Here is a 21,483-nt window from a genome sequence, read left to right as displayed (position 1 = left end):
TAAAAAAAAAAATAAGAAGAACTTTTTGCTCTAATTGAATAACTTTATGAAATTTAGATTGTACCTAATTTTGAAAAAGGCTAATTCACTTTAGCAACATTTGACAGATGATTGATATTTCCTTTTAAAAGAATTTTTTTCTAAAATGATGGGACAGTTTTGTATTCATAATGGATTTTTATCCCTAGAGAATCAAACGATTAAATTTTTTTTTCGTTATTTGTGTACCTATGCAGTTTTTTCAGGTTCACGCTTACTTATTAAATGCACCATACAAATTTAACTTTGGTATTCGTAGCGCATCTTCTAATGATGCCACAGCGAAACATAAAACAATGTACTATTAGATATTTGATAACAGACTTACATTTGTATTTGTAAATTTCGAATCATGATTCTAATTTTCTATTAAATTGCAAATTTGGTGTTTAGTGCTCTTTCGGTTTAAAACTTAATGATTGAAATTTAGATTTAAAAAAAAAAACACAACTTGTATAGAGTTCATTTTAATATAAAATAATGGATAAATGTTTTGGCAACCAAAGATTCAAATCTCCTACTCATTTGTATTTTTGCTTTAAATTTTGGAGCCATAATTATAGTTATTAAAATATGAACATTACAAATATTTATTTTGCTGATTATAATAAGATTGTACGTGATTCTTTGATTGAAGTTTTCTTCTATAAATTCGATAATTATTATAAAATATTTTTAATTAATTGTATATATTTAATGGGATTTTTTTTTAAAAAATTTATTAGATGCAGCTTTTTTTTTCTATCAAAAGATTTTAAAGAAGATATGATAATATCTATTATCTAAGACTTCATCAAACATCACGATAGATGCATCGCATTTAAATCCCCCATTGTGCATTCAGATGAATTCAGAGCTGTAAAATCACAATTATACACTTTATTTTCATACACCAACAATGAAGAATAATTTTTCCTTTCAACTTTAATCGCAAATGCACTTTCATCTTTATTTTAATTCATTCTTTTTCGAGGTCATATGTTCTAAAAAAAATATTCATTATAACGAAAGAATGCTTCATTTCTTTTTTCACGGCCAAGATGTTGCTACTGTTCTAAATTTACCTTCAGGGTGTTTGCTGTACGATCATCGTGACGAGACGAATTCGGCAACTCTCGTTTATCTGCTCCGCGCATTGCCATCTTTCAAATGAAATTAAGGGTGAAAATTATCGTGAGGGGATATCATCATTCGGTTGTATATGCAGGCACCCTTTTGAGGTGAAAATAAGTCTCGAAGAAATCACCCATTGTCAGGTGTAGAATGTTTAAACTTCAATTATTTTTTTTCTATTCGTAACCGTGATGGCTGGTTGCTCGCTCGAAACGAGGTCACGGTTGCAGGGGAAAAAAGAGAGCAACCGTGTGAGGTCGTTGCGCGATTCTCAAGGCGAGGGGGTTTATTGTTCTTCTGGAGTTAAAATAAGGTTTTATTTGCAGTTTGATCCCGTGTCAGATCTTTCACCGAATGTCAAACGATAATCCTGTGCGAATCGAAGATGATACTAGTTTCAATGCGAAAAACCAAACGATTGGTAGTTTTCCATTGAATTGATGTGAAGAGAAGATTATTTATTGTAAATATAAACAAAAGGCTACAATATCAATGTTCTTCGGATGTTTAGGATCTTTTGTCCTTCATGTGAAAAAGCGGAAATGTTTATGCAAATTTCTTTCTTGTAACTAGTCGATACATGGAAGATAGGGATTCTACGATATGTACCGGCATTAATGTTGTCAGAACAGCTCATATTTTATTCGCGCTTGGATGGGTTGAGAGATATTTATATATGTCTGAGCAGTAAGTCTTTTTCTTGAATTGTAAGAATTAATTTCAAATAATTCTTTCTAATGTTGAAAAATTCTAGTTGATTTCGCAATAGAAGTTTGTAAATCAAAATGATAATCAGATTTATTCTTAGAAATTCAATATTATAAAGTTCTGAAAGTAAACAAATGCTGTGATATTTTCATCTACACCAATTCCAAATTTGTGTAAAAGATTCTTGCCATTTTTTTTTCTGAAAAAAGAATGATTTCATATTTTTCCTACCGTTGTCTTGTATTATCCCTCTAAAAGAAGCTATTCGTTTGTAAGGAAGTCCATCCATTTCGTCCCTTTATTCCATAATATTCTTTTTCAAACTTTGTTTTTGTTTTAAAAAAAAGACAGAATCATCACTTTCTAGAAAAATTAATATTTTCCGAAAAGAACCTATTTTATGAATGACAAACATATCAAATTGTAATCCGACAGGAAAGAAATTCGATTCATTGCATTGATTTGCATCGTTCTTCAATATTTTTAACAATTAAAAACTGCTATTTTTGGGAGTTTTTTCGTGAAACTATTTTAGCTGATCAGTTATATATGATAACAGTTTTTTGGCCTATTTAAAATGACGGTTTTACTCTTTAGTTTTGTAGCAATAGTAAAAATTATTTTGCTTTAAAAAATAAATTCTATTTCATTATTTTATAGAACTTCCTTGTACAATATAGCAGCTATTCTTTCTATCTTTATGACAATTTGGCAACTTATTTAAATGTTAAAGAAGTTAATTTATAAATGTGTACTTACTGCCTTATAACAATGAATTTATTTTTATGTAGAAAAAAAAAGGAACAAAATAGTTTTGCCACAAAAAGAATAAGTTTAATATTTACATAAATTTACGTAAAACTGTTTTAAAATCAATCTCACCGTATCATACATAGAACATATTGCATCTTTTTAGCTTTCTCGTTTTCGTAATATAGAGAAAGTATAGTAATCGTCAAAAATTTCAAATTCGATACTTTGACGAATCTCAGCGTTTCAGCTCTCCCTAAGCTCGAAAGACACATTTTTGGAAAATATCCGTCTATCTATCTGTATCAACGATAACTCAAAACTGCTTTGAGCTCGACGGACGAAATTTTGTATTAGGCTTTTATACCAAATTTGTACATTTCTATCAAAGTTTGAGCATTATCCCTTCAGAGGAAGTCTGTCTGTTCCCCTGTCCGAATATAAGTTAACATGTATTAAAACAAGGAGAAATAGATGAATAAAATTCGATACACAAATTTAACATCTATTTTTAGACACCTATAAAATTTTGAACCAAATCCAACGAGGAATTGACCATTTATCAGTCTGTACTTTCAGAAGCATGCAAACGGATAACTCAAAAATTTAATGACTAAAGTGTATGAAATTTGTTGCGAGATTTTTTTGACTATAAATGTAGTTTTGTGTCAAATAATTGTTTTAATTGTTGGGGAAAAAGGAGGTCCAAAACACAAATTTGATTTTCGGATACTATTAATCCGATGCTCGGGATTAATAGCCAAAAAACACGCCAAGGACAATACGATAGATTCAGTAAACATACTAAATTCACGCCAAAGATTAAAATTCCTTAATTGTTTTACGCCAAAGCCATGCAAGGCTTTTTCTGAGAAAATCTTTATGAGAGAGTATGCGAGAAAGTTTTAGGGGAACCATTCTTGGTAGTTCATGTTTTATTTTTGCTTAATTTTAGATAATAGATTATATTGTTACATAGAAATTCAAACCAGTGTCACTGTTTTCATTGTTATTGTTACATAGAAATTCAAAACAGTGCCACAGACATATTTTTAAGATATAATAAATAAACAAAATAGTTCGTGCATGTGAGTTCACTATATCAGACTGAGTAATAATATATAAATTTGTTATGGGATTTTATGACTATAAATGTAGTTTTGTGTCAAATCATTGTTTTAATTGTTGGGGAAATGGGAGGTCCAAAACACAAATTCCGTTATTCGTAACACAGGTTCCTTTATTCGATGGTTATAATTCCAACATTCTTTTGACTTTCACTTACAATTCTATAAATTTTTTTGCCTTATTCTAAACAAACTTAAAAATTTAATCATTATGTTCAATTTTTTTAAAAGAATTAAATCAATTCGAAAGAATACAGTTTCGAAGGTTCTGTTATTATTATTCATATTTCACTTATGTGTGTAGGTTATGCTTTAAATAAGATGTAATTAGTTTGGGTTATTGAGGACTGCTGCGGTTTAAAATAGAAGCCTTTTTAAATCACATGATCTCATTTGGAATGTTAAGCCGCCTTTCTTTGTTCTTGTATAAGTCATAACTAACGGCTAAAAATATGGTAATAACAAAACCCATAACGATCATCTAATGATCGACAATGCATTCAAAATGCTAAACTCAAATATCTTAATCTATTTTTAATAAAGGTCAAACGACTAGTTGTTAAAAATAATGGTCACGTGGTTAAACAAATCCTCAATAATTCTCGGCAACCGTAACCTTTTCATCTCGTAAAATTAGTCCTTCGCTTGCGGACTTTGAACCGCGCATTGTTGTAAGTGATCCGTTTTCTATCATGTAATGATTTGGACCACCGAGAGCCTATTACGTCAGGGATTCGGTCATGATTTAGATGCAACAATAAGGCGTTGCTGTTAGGGTTACGCTGTCACGAATGGCTACGAACTTTAAGAAGGGCTTTTCAGAACTGTCTATTAAAGTCCCCCCCCCTTTGTTGACTTTTGACTTCAATACAAACATGCTTTGGCTGGTGCTTTGTATCAAATCATAGAACGTTCAGTGAAATAGAATTTTTTCTTGCTATCAGTTACAAGAACAAAGGATAACTTTCGCAGGTAATTTCGCTTTAATTGTCGGATTGTGCTATATATCGTTTTCTCTCAGTTGAATTTTTTTATATTTACTTTTTTATTTAGGATTATTACAAATGATGACATGAAAGTTATCTATTTTTCTTAGAAATTAAATATTTCGTAATAAAAATAAGGAAAATGAAAAATTATTTTGAAACTGTAGAGTTAAAAATATCTTAATTATACTTCAGTTCATTTTGAAAAATGGATTTCTTAAAATTCTTCCATTTGAAGACAAATATCTGGTATTACGATTGATTATGAAACCAATTGAATATTCAATTTTTTTCTTTAAATTTCACAAATAAAAACTAAAATTATTATCGAATTAATCAAGATGTAATTTAAAAAATAAATAGACACGTTTCTCTTAAAAAATTATTTTATTTTGTCATTATTTTTGAATAAGTTTGATAGCATTTTAAAATTAGTTTTCAAAAAAGGCTCATGCGTTAAGGAATAATTTAATTATTTGCAAACGATATTTTGATTGAAACTTGAATTAAATTCTTCATTTTTTCATTTGTTGCATTAATTATTTCTATAAAACGGCAATCTAAAAGTAAATAAGAAATCGAATTGTCATGAAGTATTGATAAATAGTTTTTATAAGAGGTTAGAGCATATATTAGTTTAGCAGTAATTGTATATACTATATATACTAACTAGTAGTTCCGAATGAGATTTTATGAAATTTTAATGTCACCAATTATTATATATTTTATTATTATTTATTATATGGAGTATTGTATTATTAAGTTTATTACATTGTTATTTATTAGATGTATTGTCTTATGTTTATTACATTATTATTTCATTTTTTTAACTACCATAAAATGCTCATAATTTTATTTGTTTTCAAACATTTCATTCCTTTTTATATACATTTCATTTTTGTGTTCGTTTTGAATTTTCGTTCAGAAATAGAAAACAATAAATTTATTATGGTAGACAGCAAAAGGAAAAATTTAGAAAACATTTGAGTCACGTAATTCATAACAAATCGATTATCGTCATTCGAGCATTCTTCATAACAAAATGAATCTCAATCTAGACATTAATTTTGCTTTTCGCGATGAACTTTCGCCCTAGGTAATTTAGTTTTGTTAGCCATCATCTTCAAAAGCCTAAAAGAAGTGGAGAAGAACAAATAATTTTCGTGATGCATGAGAAAATATTCGGAAGAGTACGATTTTCGGTCCACTGAACGTATCGGCTCATCTGGCAACAGTATCGTGCTTGATGATCGTCTGCCAATTTCCTTGTGGCTAAATAGTTCTAAAACTAAATCTTTCCGTTCGATAGAAACCCTTTTTTTTATTATTATTGTCTTTCTTTAACGGGTTTTGGTAAAAAAAAAATTCCTATAGGTAATTGAGTATAAATATAGGGCAATCAAAATGTTCTCAAGGAACAAGTTAAGATGTTTCGTGAAGTGAGACAGTGCGAACGAAATCACGCGATATTCGAATTCTGTGGTCATTTAATAGTCAGATGTGTCATATTGAAAAGGGGAATCACTTTTTTTTGTTTGATTTATTATTTCGGTGGAAAGTTATTCTATTTTTTTATCAAAAAGACCGCAAAACCTATTTAGATTTTCATTAGCAAAAGTACTTTTTTTTTTTTAGATTTTATTGTTGAAATATGTTTTAAAAGCAATAAATCGACAAATTTCATAGGTATTGGGTTCAATTCATGACATGCTTTTTATTTGATAAATAAATATTTTGAAATTAAGATCGGGTTCATTAATTTTTGGTACAAATAAGCTAATGATTATTGCCATATTGCTGATTTTTTTTTTCCCTGTATGTTTCACATTGACGTACGAATTGCATAGAACACAATTAACGAAGAAAGCAAACAGAACATAAAAAATTTTGTTTAAGGAAAAAATCAAACAATTTTGCTTGAAAATGTGGAAAATGCTGATGTGATAATGTATAATTTATCAGATATTTACAATAATAAAGCTGTTTAACAATACGCATTATTAATTAATAAATATTTGTACCAGAACGCATAAATTTTTTATGGCCTTTCTTTCAAAATGGCGTAAGAAATTCAAAATAATTTTTGTTTCATATCATCTCTTATCAAGCAATATTTCCTATCTGAATTTTCAAAGATTTTAAAGAAAATAAAAATCTGATTTTTTTTTTAATTATTATTATTATTAACTAGCTGGTATCCGGCGCGTTGCTGTTGTAGAAGAAATAATTTTGGAAATATTGTTTGAAATTTGAAATGGCTGTCTTGATAGAAAGAATAGAAATAGGATTAAAGGATAGGAATGGTAGAAAGAATGATAAGCCAAAATATTGAGCTCGTTGAATGGCAATATCCTGTATAGATGACTATTCATTAATGAGAAGAAAAAAAATTATCGTTTGCACTAAATATTTTCGATTTCATTTTACTCACATTAATTGGCATCGATGGTAATAATTTTATTTTGTTTGAAATATGTTCTTTTAACTCCGAATGACATATGCCGTTTACTGTTTATCTTTTGTCGATTGTTTTAAAATAACGTTGAATCATATAAACGTATGAAACTTTTTTTTGTAAATTTTATTGTGTTCAAAATAAGTGCTAATAATTGTACTATGCCCATAATCTTTAAGCAGGTACAAGCAATACGTTGGCAACATTTTTATCGCAATCGGATGAATGGTATGACGACACATAAAATACAAACTAACAAAAAATTCATTTTTATAGATGAAATTTCGAACATAATATATTTTGCAATCGGTACTTTATGTACGAGCTTTTATTTATGCCATGTGTGAAAAACAATCCCGAATATTCATTATCGGGTTCAAAATTTTTTGTCTTCCTCTTAAAACATTTGGGGAAATTAAGATAAGAGCTGTTGTTTGTTAATATTTTAACTTGATATTCTATTGAAACTTGCATTTCTCCAATCACGTATTTTTATCTCAATTGAAGAATGTATTTAAGGTATATAAGATAATAAGATTATGAATTCTGTCTATCCACTTTAAATTTTTTTTAAATTTTGTTTTAATATTTTATTTTTATTTTCAAATTTGAAATTCTGTAGAATACCTCTTTTTTTTTAGGATAATATGGTCAATGAACGTAACAGCAGTCATTAACCTATTTTTCTCTTTAAATCCATTTCTATTGAATTAAATTTCAACAAACAATTAGAATTAGACACAGCTTCATTATTTTTATGAAAAGAAATTCTTTTCTCTTTAAAATGTTTTGATTTTAATAAAAATGAATTCCAAAATGTTGCTAACTATTCAGATGACCGAAAAATTTGAAGCCATAGTCAAAACAATACATGAGATGGAGCAAAATGAAGATTTAAACTGAAATGTTCTTGAATTTTGAAGTAATATCTGTATGAAGATGTTATATTGATTAGAAACCTTATTTCCCTATGTTTTTGGATCACATGAGAGCCCTAAATGATTTGAGAAGATTCAGCACATAATATTGAAGAGCTTTAAAAATCCTATTAGATTCCATAATACATTACGTTTCTTCAATTCAATAGCTATGCAAAAAAAAAAAAAAAAAAAAAAACTTACGAAATCGAAATAAGAACGAATCCCTGACAGGCTAACAAATCCAAATTTCCATATCCGCAGAAAAAGTTATTGGACTAATTCAGCCCGGCGTTGCTATAGCAACCACTTAGCTTTCTTTTCAGTAATATGAGCTCGCTTTTGGTAAAATTGCATCACATTGTTGCTCATATCACTAAATAGCCATATTATCCTCTAGCATCTGATTTCATAGATTTATTTTTAGTTGCTTTGAATATATTTTATGATGGAATTCAGATTCACTAGGCAGCCTGGGCAACTAACTGCCTTGGGTCACTGAGCCTTAAAGGAAAGAAACGCTGACAAGGCGATTAAAATAATTGTATTGGATTGTTGCCAAATAAATCAATTAGTAAAAAATCAAAATTATAAGAATTGTAAGATGATAAGATAATATTTTCCCAAGTATAATCAATCAAATTCCTATAAATCTTATTACGTTAAAATGTTATTACAGTATTCATAAACGTCGAGCATCTTTTGGTGTAACGTTGTGTTCAAACCAGTAGGCGACACAATCAGGAGTCGTAATAAATAAATAAATATATAAATAAATAATAATATATAAATTTTCACAAAGCAATTGAAATAAAAGATAAACCTTATATAAATCATTAGCATGTTGATTTAATTAAAATGTGATAATATGTGAAATTAAATTGACCAGTTTATTAAAAGAAGGGTCTAATAATGTGCTCTGCTTAAGGCCGCAAAATGCTTTAAATGGATGGTGTAGGGTTATCAAAGTACACTTTTCAAAGTTTCTGTAGCGAAATGCGATACATTTTATTTGATACTTTTTCATCATACAAAGAGTTTTATTATCCATTCCGTGTCTGCCATACCTCATCATTTACAATTGTTTTACCATAACTGTGCATATTTTATCTACATCAAGGGCACGCCTTTCTTATTTGCAAATGTAAAAGGTTGAGAAACACATGAACTGCAGCAGGAAGCCTGCCCAATTCAAACAGGTTTGTCCGATACATTCCACGATTAGATCCCAATACAGATAATTCGAATACAGTTAGAGACGCCGTAGTAAAAGTTTCACTTTTTTTTGCCACTGTCATTCAAAACCCTTATTAACTGGTGGTAATAGCGGGTCTTCCGCGTCATTGTGCGTTCACAATTAAACGAACCGATCCAGCAATTAGCGTTTTGCTTCCTGCGCTTTTGTTGTCTTTGTTTCTCTGGCTAATTGCAGCGTTTCTGTCTTTCTCAGGACCACATCCAGGAGGTGCTCAACAAGTGGGAGCAGATCGATGACGAGATATGGGCCAAAATCATCTGCATGGAAAGGAACCGAAGGGTGGCCAAAGCCTATGCCAGGACGCCTGTGCTCACAGTCAACGGGTCCGCTGATGGATTTGATGGCTACAAGTAATAAATGTTCTCTTCTATTGCTTGAGTTAAATTGAGTTAATTGAGTTAAATTATTGCTTGAGTAGTTCAGTCAGAAAGATATACCGCCCGAAACCTTCTTCTTGTTTTGAGGCGCTCGTGTTCTTTTTTTCAAAATCTAATTATTTAAAACAGAGTCTTTAGAGACAGACGGTATTCAAAACTCTTTTCGTGGAGGTTTCAAGAAAATTCGACCTTGAAATTTTGATGGATCTCCAAATCATACAATTGTTTGTATCGAAGGAAAAAAATGAGAATTATATTTATCTGTTAGTGGAAACGAAAATTCATTAATGCAGCAAATTAAATTTGATATATCTTTATATAAACGTATTTGAATTGCTGTTTTCAAATGTTGAACCCTCCGTCTGTCTGTCCGTCCCTACATGCACTTATGCATATGATATTCAAAAATATTATGAAACATATAGTGAAAATTTAGCATATCATTTTATTATAGAATTAGAAATAGTTGTCAATTTTATTGATCTAATAACTTGAATATGTGAACAAGATAAATTTTTATTTATAATAAAGATGAGTGTGTGTGTTGGTGTTTTATCCTAGATCCTATCCTACATTTTATTTAAAGATCCAGATTATTTATCTTTTGGTGTAATGTTGTGTTCAAACCGGGAGGTGACACAATCAGGAGTCGTAATAAATAAATAAATAAATAAATAATAATATATACATTTTCACAAAGCTACTGAAATAAAAGATGAACCTAATATAAATCATTAGCATGTTGATTTAATTAAAATGTGATGGTATGTGAAATTAAATTGGCCAGTTTATTAAAAGAACCTCGGAGTGGGGTTTTTGAAAATTTTATGATAATTTTAATTAAATAAAAAATAAATTACATTTTTATGTTTCTTGCTCCAAAAATAACCTAGTATAAAAATGATTTTTGCGCCCTAAACTAAACTAATTTTTCAATAATGTCAATGTAGTTGCTGTAAAATTCCTTAGTCTAAATTTAATTAACTTTTTAGCATATTATTAAGTAAATAAACACATAGCTATATTGTAAATGGAAACCTAAATCATTTTCGTTGTTTAATGGAATATTTGATTGAGTGATTTTATTCCATTGTTGAATAAAAAAGGACTATGTTTAATATCAATGTAGCTTACAGGACGTATAAAAAAAGTGAAGTTATAATACCGTTAAATCTAGAAGATAAACAGGAGATAGGCTCTACGATGTCATGGAACTGGTCTCCCTTTAAAAAAATTCATAGATGCAATGAACAGAATATATGCAAGATGATTAAAATAACATATCTTTAATGTCTTGCAATTTGACAGAATCTACGAAATGAAATTAAATATAACCAATTACTTTAGTTAATTAAATATATTTGATCACTTTACTAAATTAAATATAACTAATATTTCTAGCGAACCAACTGGTCGCCAAAAACGATTAGTCAAACCTACAAGAATCTTGATCAATGAAATCCCGCATATGGTTTTACCACCATAATTTATAGATCAATATCAAATTTTGGGACTACTGTGTCCATGGCTATGATTATATGTATGCCCTTGTATTCTTTTATAAATAAACAAAAAAATCCAAAAACACAATAATCTGGATAAATGAAATTTGGCATGTGGTCTTGGCACAAAAATTGGAGATTTATTTCAGATTTTGAATCTATTGGTCGAAGGGGAAAGATCTAAAATGCATATTCAATTCTTTTCATTTTACGAGTTAGCTGAATACAAAGCGCGTCAAAAGGTTTATTTTAAGAGAAATTTGGCAAAAGAGCATTCTATTTAATTAACATTTAATATTCTTCCTGATTAATATTTTATTTTGTCATAATTTGATCCAAGATGAAAGAAAGGCAAATGTATGTTAAAAATCAAATTGTTATTCACGTTCCAACTTTAATTATTTAATATAATTGACATAATATAATTTATTAATATAACTAACAAGGATATTATTAGTTATATTAATAAATTATTTAGTATAACTAATAATATTCTATACTTTTTAGTATCTTAGTGCTGCAGAGAGTTTCATTTTTTCTAGACTCAAAACTGTTTAGAAAATCCATCAAAAAGTTCAAGCCGAACAAAATTGTACACATTTATACTTATATTAAGGTAGATTCACACTCGGCCAGTTATAAGACAGCTTGCAGACAGCGCATGCATAGAAAGGCTGAAAATTGCTGTTCGGTAGATGGTAAGTAATTGTCCAGACGGTACAACATGCTGCTGTATTATATTCTTTTCTTACTGGGCATGCGTTTGTACAATTTAGCGGAATTTTTTGACATGAAAGAATTGATCACTTATCATAGATTAATTCCGACATTTTTTGCTCTTTCTAATTCCTTTTTTATCATTTTATTTGCCATTTTTTTCTATAGTTTTCCAAATTTAGGTATATTGACTTTTTTTTTTTAAATTTACTATGTTTCATTGTGTAAATATCCATCATTTTAATACGATATGTAGGGAAAAAGAAGAATTCAGGGACGCCAAAACTGCAATTTATAGCCAATCATGGAATGCCTGAATCTATCTTATGAAATTGTGCCAAACATAAATCAGTCCTTTTTTGCGCATGCGTTGTCTTACTGGCCATCTTATAAATTAACTGAAACCCAATTTTATTATAATAATATGCAAAATTTTTGTTCAAAATTAAAACAAGCAACAGTAAACAATTTCATGATTTATTATCTGCCATATAAAAATGTAAATAAAAATTTGTCACTATGTAAAAGTGATATTTTAATGAAAGTAGTCATTAACTTATAACTAATTTGTTTGCAGTCAAAGCAGTTTCCAGAAAATTAATTATGCATGCGAAAATTCAAAAAAATATCCAGTTAACTAATGCAGACACTTTCTTTAAACTTTAATTATTGCGCATAATTATTTCATGTCAAAGTTGACACTTTTTCGCAATATCACGATTTAAATTTCTTTCTCTTTTTAATTCAAATCACGATATTCATTCATTATTGAGGTTGATTATAAACATCATCTAGAGATTGAAACAAAAACAAGCAATTAACACGCCGAGCATTTTGTCAATTCATCAGAGTTACACCGTTATGTCAAAGTTTCTGAAAAAGAAAATTTCGACTGAGTTATAAGAAAATAAGCTGCCTCAAAAGCTCGGTCGACAGCTACACTGATGGATGTCTTCAACTTCTGACTCTGGCACTGTGTACCCATTTTAACTGTCAACCGAAACAGCTCGTTTCTCTTTCGTATACTATCATCAATTATGCAAATAAGGCGCTGGAAGCTCATCTATTTATGAATAATTTTTACGGAACGATGAAGGACATGTTTGGCGAGAGGCATGTCCTTGGGGACACTGGTATTGATAGAATTGCATACGAATGCAGAATTGATATGTCTTATCGACAGTATCTTGTCTGCTGATTGGTTAGAAATAATTGTATTGATTATCTCAGTAATAATTCACAATTCTGAAATGAAATCGTCTGTCATGGAGACAATTATTTTGTTTTGAAAAGATTGTTCTCTAAAATCGTTTTTTTTTTTTAATTCGGAAAATGTTTTCATCAATGAAGGCTAAAAATAAGTTTGCATCGTAATTATTTATTTTGTGAGTTTTCTATACAAAAAAATTGCTATTTGATGCTACTTTTGATTGACGTTATTTTAGAATGATGCATCAAAAATAAACAAATCGCTGATGTTACTTTTCTTATTCATTTATTTAAAAACTAGTAATTGGTTGACTCCTATTTTGTAATTACAGTGGAGCTACTTAGGGATTGGTCTTTGATTTTTGAACAAAAATCACTTTCCCTATCACCAAATTTCCACACCGTAACAGCTGGACGATGTTCTATCCTCCCAGTATGCATGAGCTCCAAATACATGGCAGATCTTTTGGTAGAATTGAATCATGTATCTGTGACCCTCCATTTCCGAAGTCAAGATTCTAGTCACAATTCTATTTCCTGCAATTCTATTTTTGCAGTGCTGGAAATAAATCCCCTAATCTCCATTTCATTCTTTAAAAAAATCTTTATGAATTAAACATTATTAATCACTAAAAATTACATTATTAAGTCACGGAATTAAGAGTCTTAGATTTGCATTAAAAAAACATTTGAATATTCTATCGATTTGAAAATGCTGTCATAAAACTGTTTGCTGATCACGATTGACACATATTTTCTTCGCAGAATTCATTAGAACATTCTATAGATTTCTAGAAAAGAGTTCATCCATTCTTTTTGAAAAACAAAAGTTTTTTTAATTCTCGAATAAATGATGATATTCTACATTCAGGCCTAAGTTGTTTTTTTAATTTCTCCCACATGAAAAATGAACAAAGCAATCAATAGCATTTATTTTTTATTTTGTCGTGTGTGTTTTAACTTTAGTGGAATAGTTGATGTCCATTTATTCTGTATTAAAAATTTTTCAACTTCTTTTTTCTTAATAGAAACTGACTGCTGCCATTTTAGCAGCGGGAATTTTATTTATTTTGATGAGTTAAAAATCGTTTGCGTTATAACCTTATTAAATTTTAGCTGTATTATACAAAAAAGAAACTTCTTTTTAGTAAATATTAAATTTATTTTTACGTACTCTGACTACACTTTTAAAAAATTGAAAAATCGTTATTTTTTCTTTAGATGGCAATGTGCTGTGCAAGATGAAACATTTGGATTCAATAGAATTCGTAAAATAAGATTCATTGAAATATTTGGATTCAATAAGATTCGTAATTCGTAAATTCTTAATTTGTAAGAATTCAGTGTATCATTTATTTGGAGTATGTTCTTCGGTTTTATTATTAGAACGCGTATAGTACAATGTGAAGGTTAAATCAAAGATAATTTATCATTTCATGTTAATATGAAAAGAACTATATGCAATTTATAAAAATAAATAACAGCACAATAATCTTTATTATGCATTGTTGTAAAGATAATTATCTGATATTATTTTGCATTTAATTCTCGTACCTTCTGTTAATTGTGGATGGAATCATGCAGAGCACACATAACAAAATACATAATTCATCACCTTTCTATCTGATATTGACCATTCTTATCAACATTTTTCGGTATAAAGGGGGAGGTTAAGATCCAATTAGAAGCACCTTTAGGTGCAACAAAGATCAGCCCGTGAAAAATTACCTTTTTTTTTCTTCCCCCTTTCCAAGAAGTATTGTTCCAAATGTCACCTTCATGTTGACATTGGACATGACCCGACCTTGAACGAGTAAAAAAATATCGCAATAACTTGCTATCTTGATTAAAGTTTTTGGATCAATGGAACAAAAGTATCCTACATCTGTTATGCTCCTACAGGAAATAACTGAAACCATATCGAAATTCATGTTTACTAATTTTTCCAGATTTAAACATGAAAATAAGTAAATTCAATATAAAACTGTCCTTTCAGCTTAACAAGTACATACATTTATAATATGTATCAAATACTTCTAATATGGGAAAAAGAGGAGTCACAAAAAACAGCGTTATGTAAGATAAACACTTTAGAATTTACAAAATTCTACTCCATTATATTTATATGTGACAGCGCAATTTCCTTAATTAACGCTATTTGATTTATTGAATAGAATTTCAAAATGGAACGACATGAAATTCGCAATTATACTCGTTAATGTATTTTTCAGTTTATTAGAATAACATCTTGACCATTTGTTTTAAATATATGATACATTCTTCAGTTTTTTAAAATATTGTGCAAATGCCCATTAAAATCATTCACGAATATTTTTTTTCAAAATTTGTATTTTAATTTTCATAACATCACATCATTCTTTAATTGTAAGACGATGCTTTAAAGTAGTAATTTTTATAAGAAGTTTAATTGAAACTCGTTCTGAATAATTGTGTATTATGATATAAAGAGAGAAAAGAAAACTTGTTGTGTGATTTTGTTCAACTTTTATCCTGCAAGCGACTTTTTTTTTTAAATGAATAAAAATACCACTAATGAAATGGCAGCAGAATGGAAACTATAACAGTGTGAAAAAGAAATTTGAAAACAGTGAACAGACAATTAAAAAACATGTTTATTGAATCTAAATCTTTCAATAAATTATCAATGATCCTAATTATTTCAATTTGTATTTAAAATTATTCCAAGCACTTTCTTTTTTTATCTTCTTTAAGAATAAAACAAAAATTATTCATCCTTTTTTATTATTTTTTAACTGCTTGAGCGGAATGTTGTTATTTGCTTAGAAAATGATAATTATCTTTTACCGTTCCGCTTCATTTTAAGGAAATTCTAATGTTAAAGCGATTATTGCTTAATAAATGCATATAATCCTTTATCTAGTAGGTACTTAACAGCTTTTTTTGTTTTATTTCCACATAGAAAATACTTCCGTTAAAACTGCAAAATTAGCTAACGCTTTCAAAATTGACCAATGACTTCATAGTTCGATATGCGCAAACGATTTTTGTTTCTCATGGTAAAATCCCATGAATTATTTACAAATATTTCATTCATAACTTTTCAACTTATAAATATTTATTATTGTGTTTCCGATTAACTTTTTGCTTAATGCTTGCTTTTTTTCCGATTAACAAATATCTTGTTTTTTTCCGCTTGCTGCATTCTAATAAGTGTTTCATAATCTGAAAATTTACATGATACGTTTCAAAAGTATTTAGTTCCTGCTTATAGGATTTATCAAACTTTAACCCGATTTTTTAATATGGAATATTCATGTTTCACATATTTTAAATAAATAGAGGCGATTAGTGTGATTTATAAATAGAGGCGATTAGTGTGATTAGTTCTGATGTCTAAAGGCATCAGAAATAAAATGTTAATATAATTTATGTTCACTACTAATATAATTTTGTTCAATGAAACTGTGAAAATATTTTCGAAGTGAATTTTTTTTTATTTAAACAATAGAAGTTTAACTAATGGTGGAAAATAGAATTCAATTAACTGTAATTTATAAAAATATTTCTATTTAAAATAATAATAAAATGGTTAATGATGGATATATTGTAATATAAAGCAAGAATTTAATAAAAAATTAATTCTGTCTGAGGAATGAATTATATTAAAATTATTTTTGATTGCAAACGAATGAATAAAGTCTTATCGAAATTCTAAATATAGTACGTCTTTTAAAATCAAACTTGGAATAAAATTTTTCTTTCACAAAAATCTTTCATCTGTTTAATGAAATTCAACATATTATGAAATTCAATAATGAGTTTGTATTTATTTCAACTTTTTGGATGTGAATTTTGCAATATATGACATGTTTGTGTTATAATTTGGAAAATTTGGGATATTATAAAAATTCTGAATATACTATCTCTTTGAAAATCAAACGTTGGATAAAATTTTTCTTTCACAAAAATAATTTTATGAACTAATCAGTTGTTTTCTCTTTTTTTCTTTTTGTTTATTTTTTTCATGTATTATATTTTTTTCAAAATCTGAGAAAAAAAGTACTTACTTCATTGCCTCTACAATATCATTAATTCAAATGGACTTTCGTTAATTCAAAAGAAATTGGGATTGAAATTTTTCGTTAGTAAAAATAATTATTTTCAGAAGATCATTAGTAAAAATAATCTTCTGAAAATTATATTTCAGTTACTAAAATAAAATTGCTATTGGAAAAAAATTAAAATTAAAATTTTTAAAATAAATATATAGTTTAAAATATATAGTTTATAATAATAAATATATAGTTTAAAATAAATATATATAGACGAATATAGTTTTTAAAAGTTTGTCAAGATAGGTAAATTTAACAAAATTTGTTATCTTCAACTATGACAAACAAGAAAAAACTAAATAAACAATACACGTGCTTTACTTACAGACAATATCAGTTTAACAAATTCTATAAAAGATGAAGAATAAATAAATAATCAACAAATGAAAGCAATTCTTTAAATTATTGCAAGATTCGTGAAACATCTGTGGCAGCAATGGCGAAAATCGAGTGAAAACTGGGTTAACACCCATGGCTATTACAAGCTCAACAAAATGGCGGCGCAACAATGTCTTTTCGTTCCACTTTCTATAGGCGTTTTTGTGTTCCTTTTTAAATGCGAACCCGTGTTATCCTTTTGTGTCCGCAGGAAATTATCCACCTTGTGCCTTCTTTAATTCCAGTCGTAACCGATATGTGGGTCAAGTTTTTTTTTTTTTTTTTTTTTTTTTCGTGGACGGTTTTGTTATTCTTAAGTGGATTAATGCGAATTCGTAATCTCGTTTCGAAATTAAGAATTGTTCGGAGTCAAGAAACGGTAATTCGAATCGGATGCGATTCGATCCCCATTTAGAACGACTGCACCTAATCGAAAATTGGAACGGCGGATAAATTTCAGAGCAAATTCTTATAGAGTAGAAATCAGTTCCGAATATGACACCGCAAGTGTTTATTTTCTAGATTGTTGCTAAAATTATCTTTGGCTGCAAGGAATAGAAATTTGATACTTTCTTTGTTTCATTTACTAAAATTAGACGAGAAATGAATAATATAATTATAATCGATAGAAATGTGTACTTATTAATGGGTCAAAAAAATCGTTAGAAAATATTCTGAAAAAATATGAAAATTGAAAAATTAAATTTAACTTAATTAAACGTTATTTTTACCATTACTAAAAAAATCAATTTTTGAAAATAAGTTCAATTTTTATTTATATTTATATGAATTTTATTAAGTAAAAGTCTTTTTTATATTTTATTGCTTTCTTTTTGTCTTCTATGTCGAATGTTAGTGGCAATAAATATAAAAATAAAATGCACTTTTATGGTTTATGAAATACAACAAAAACAATAAAAACATGCGGTAAAATTTAATTTTTTTTATGAAACTTTAAACGTAACTAGGAAATGTTACAATATATGTATGACAGTTATATAAATATAAAGATTTATGTACTAGTTATACAGTATATAATTCGTTGACGAGAAATTGGAGATCAAAAAGGCGAAGAATGTCAGAAATAATTTTGCAGTCTATAGCAGATTTCTAAAATTTCAGCCTTATGCAAAATTTAAAAAAATTAAGTACACGTGAAGAAAACGATAAAAAAAATGAATTTAGATGAAAATATTTAATAATAGTTTGCTGTGAAGCGATGGAATATGTGGAAATCGCATATGATTTTGATTCTTTTTTATTTTATTTGCGAATTAAAAGCAAATATTTAGCAATTCTTACAACAAAAAGCTTAAGAACTATTTCTTTAAATTCTATTAATAAATGCAAAATTCTATTAATTTAAGCATTTTTTCCACTCTCCAAAAATTCCTCATAGATAAAAATGCTCTAAAATACTCATTAAAATGGAATATTTTAATTGTTTATCCTAGTGCAAAAGAAAGAAAATTTCTACTTTAATTTAATTGATGTTTAATCTAACATTAAACATCAATTAAAATTATTCTGATTAGAGTTTTGGCAATAAATGATTGAAGAATTGTCATTGAATGAGGTTAAACAACTGAAAGGTTACAAAGTAATAACTCAGTTACTTTATAAGTTTTCGAGTATTTAATTATTCATCAAATGATGCATGACAGTTTTTTTTTATGAAGCAGAACTAATCATTTGTTAGAAGCATGTTGTTTTCTATGTTTGATTCGCTCAGTTAAACAGTTCTTGAGTCCATCTGTAAAAAAAAAAATCTATAAAAAATTACTTTTTTTCCGGTTTATTATCATGATAAGAAGTTAAGTATCTTAACTGTTCATCTGCATCGGTTAAAATAAATTGTAATGAAGTAGATCAAACCACTCATTAAAAAGTATCGTAACCTTCTAATTGGTTATCAATTATAATTTAAAAAAGAATTCTCATGTATATTTAGCTATGAAACTTATAACCATAACGAAACATTCGTTATGGTTATAAGTTTGGCATTGGCTATTGGCGATAATGTGATACCTCAGTTATTTTGTAGCAAATGAACCTCAGTAGCACAGTTGGAAATCATGCAAAAGAAAAATATTTTTATAAAATTGTGAAAATTAAGAATAAAATGCATGCCGGCTAAACATGTATTTTTAAAAATATATATGTATATTTTTTAATTCAAAAAAGGTACAAAAATCACTTTTGTAGAGTAATATTTCACAATGCTACCAAAAAATAATTGTTTAATTTCTAATTCTTTACAACTTTAAAAAAATCGTTCTTATTTACACATTCTCAACCTCCAAAATATATCTGCGCAAATTTTATCAAATTAGGATGCAATGGTTTTTCCTGTTGTGTGCTAACAAATGTTTCGTTTTATTATTCGTATTCGCAGAAACATTTCGTTTTATTATTCGTATTCGCAGAAACATTTCGTTTTATTATTAGTAAAGATTAATCCTTTTATTTTATGGAATTATCCTTTGATCCTGTTGAGTTCATTTTTAATTTTTTTAAAAAATACTCCTTATGTTTTTAGAAAAATAAAACTTTTAGTTTAAGGATAATACAGTGTAATAAATAATAGTAGGAGAAATGGTAGCGTATCATGTGCTGCATATCAGTTTTCTCCTTTGCATGCAGCTTTCAGCAGTGAAAACAAATAACAGCTGAAACAAATTTTCTTCCAGGAAATTACTAATAAGCATTGTTTATAGCGAGTATTTTCCAGATGCAACAGTTTTGCAGATCATTACTCAACTTTCCATGAAAGAATGCTACCAACAATACCATCATTCATACTTTGTTTTCAGTTCATTTTCTCGTAACACAAGTCAAATTCGCTGTACAAATTGATTTTAAAATTCATTGCGCATTTTGTAGAAATCGATTTGCCTATTTGAAGGATGTGTCATGGAGTTCTTGAACTGAAATTTCTTAACCTCCGGAATGAACGGGTGTTTGGGTATTAATATGGTATTGACTTAGTAAGTGATTGTGCTTTATTAAATGAATATTTTCTTAGAACAGTAAATTGATTAAAACTTATGTACGAGAAATTCGTATATAAGTAATCGTATTAAATCTTCTTATACGAGGAAGTAAAAATGAATCTCTGTATCTTAATTGCATCCAATAATTTAAAAGAAATTAAATTCCAAAGATATATAAGTTTTGATTTATTTTATTTTACAGAATCGGACTGAATGGTTTCGAAAATCCCATGCGTGATCCTAAAACAGAGGAAGCCAAAAGACACATCGGACATGTAAGTACAATTTGTCTTTTCTACATCTTAGCTCTGCGCTAAAATTCAAAGAATTTTTATAAATGGCAGTAACCAACAGAAAACAAATAGTTCGCGGAAATCTATATTATACAGATAATACCGGAGATTTATTCACTATCATCATATAAAACACGTCAGCAGTATTAAAAAAATTATTGCCAAAAATTAATATTTTAGTAATAAGGTAGATGTCACAATGTGATTGCGGTTAATATTTCTCTATATTATCAAAATCCTTTGGACGGGTACTGACGTATTCCAATTCCACAAAAACATTTGCTTAGTGTGATGGTTACATTCTATCCATGGATTTTGCTGTCATACAACTCCAGACCATAATATTAATTGGATGTTTCACAATAGGTATAATGCAATTAAGATGGAAGTTTTCTCCTTAAATATTTTATGCCATCATTATTAAATAGTGAAATTTTGATCTCGTCTCTCCAACTCGCACTATCCCATTGCTCCGTTGTCCAGTGAACAGAGGTATCTTCCTCAATTTAATCTAACTTTTTTAAAAGTGGCTTTTTTGTGTGGAATTCTTGCATTTAAACGAGATTG

At 28.2% G+C, this 21,483-nt stretch overlaps 1 protein-coding gene across 3 annotated transcripts in view; it reads left to right on the top strand.

Annotated features, from left to right (window-relative positions):
- The window catches only part of LOC129975238 (uncharacterized), a 126,524-nt gene that overhangs the window by 79,169 nt on the left and 25,872 nt on the right, over positions 1 to 21,483 (top strand). For 2 of the 3 annotated variants that reach the window (XM_056088276.1, XM_056088275.1), the window contains exons 3-4: positions 9,546 to 9,703; positions 20,826 to 20,898. In XM_056088276.1, coding sequence (XP_055944251.1) covers positions 9,546 to 9,703; positions 20,826 to 20,898 — 231 coding nt within the window. Of the gene's footprint in view, positions 1 to 4,578; positions 4,710 to 9,545; positions 9,704 to 20,825; positions 20,899 to 21,483 lie in introns of those variants that run through there. The other variant, XM_056088277.1, reaches the window with a different exon arrangement.

This window comes from Argiope bruennichi, chromosome 7 (genome assembly GCF_947563725.1).
Source record: "Argiope bruennichi chromosome 7, qqArgBrue1.1, whole genome shotgun sequence".
In the NCBI taxonomy this organism is placed as follows: Eukaryota; Metazoa; Arthropoda; class Arachnida; order Araneae; family Araneidae; genus Argiope; species Argiope bruennichi.
This window is presented reverse-complemented; position numbering and strand designations above follow the sequence as displayed.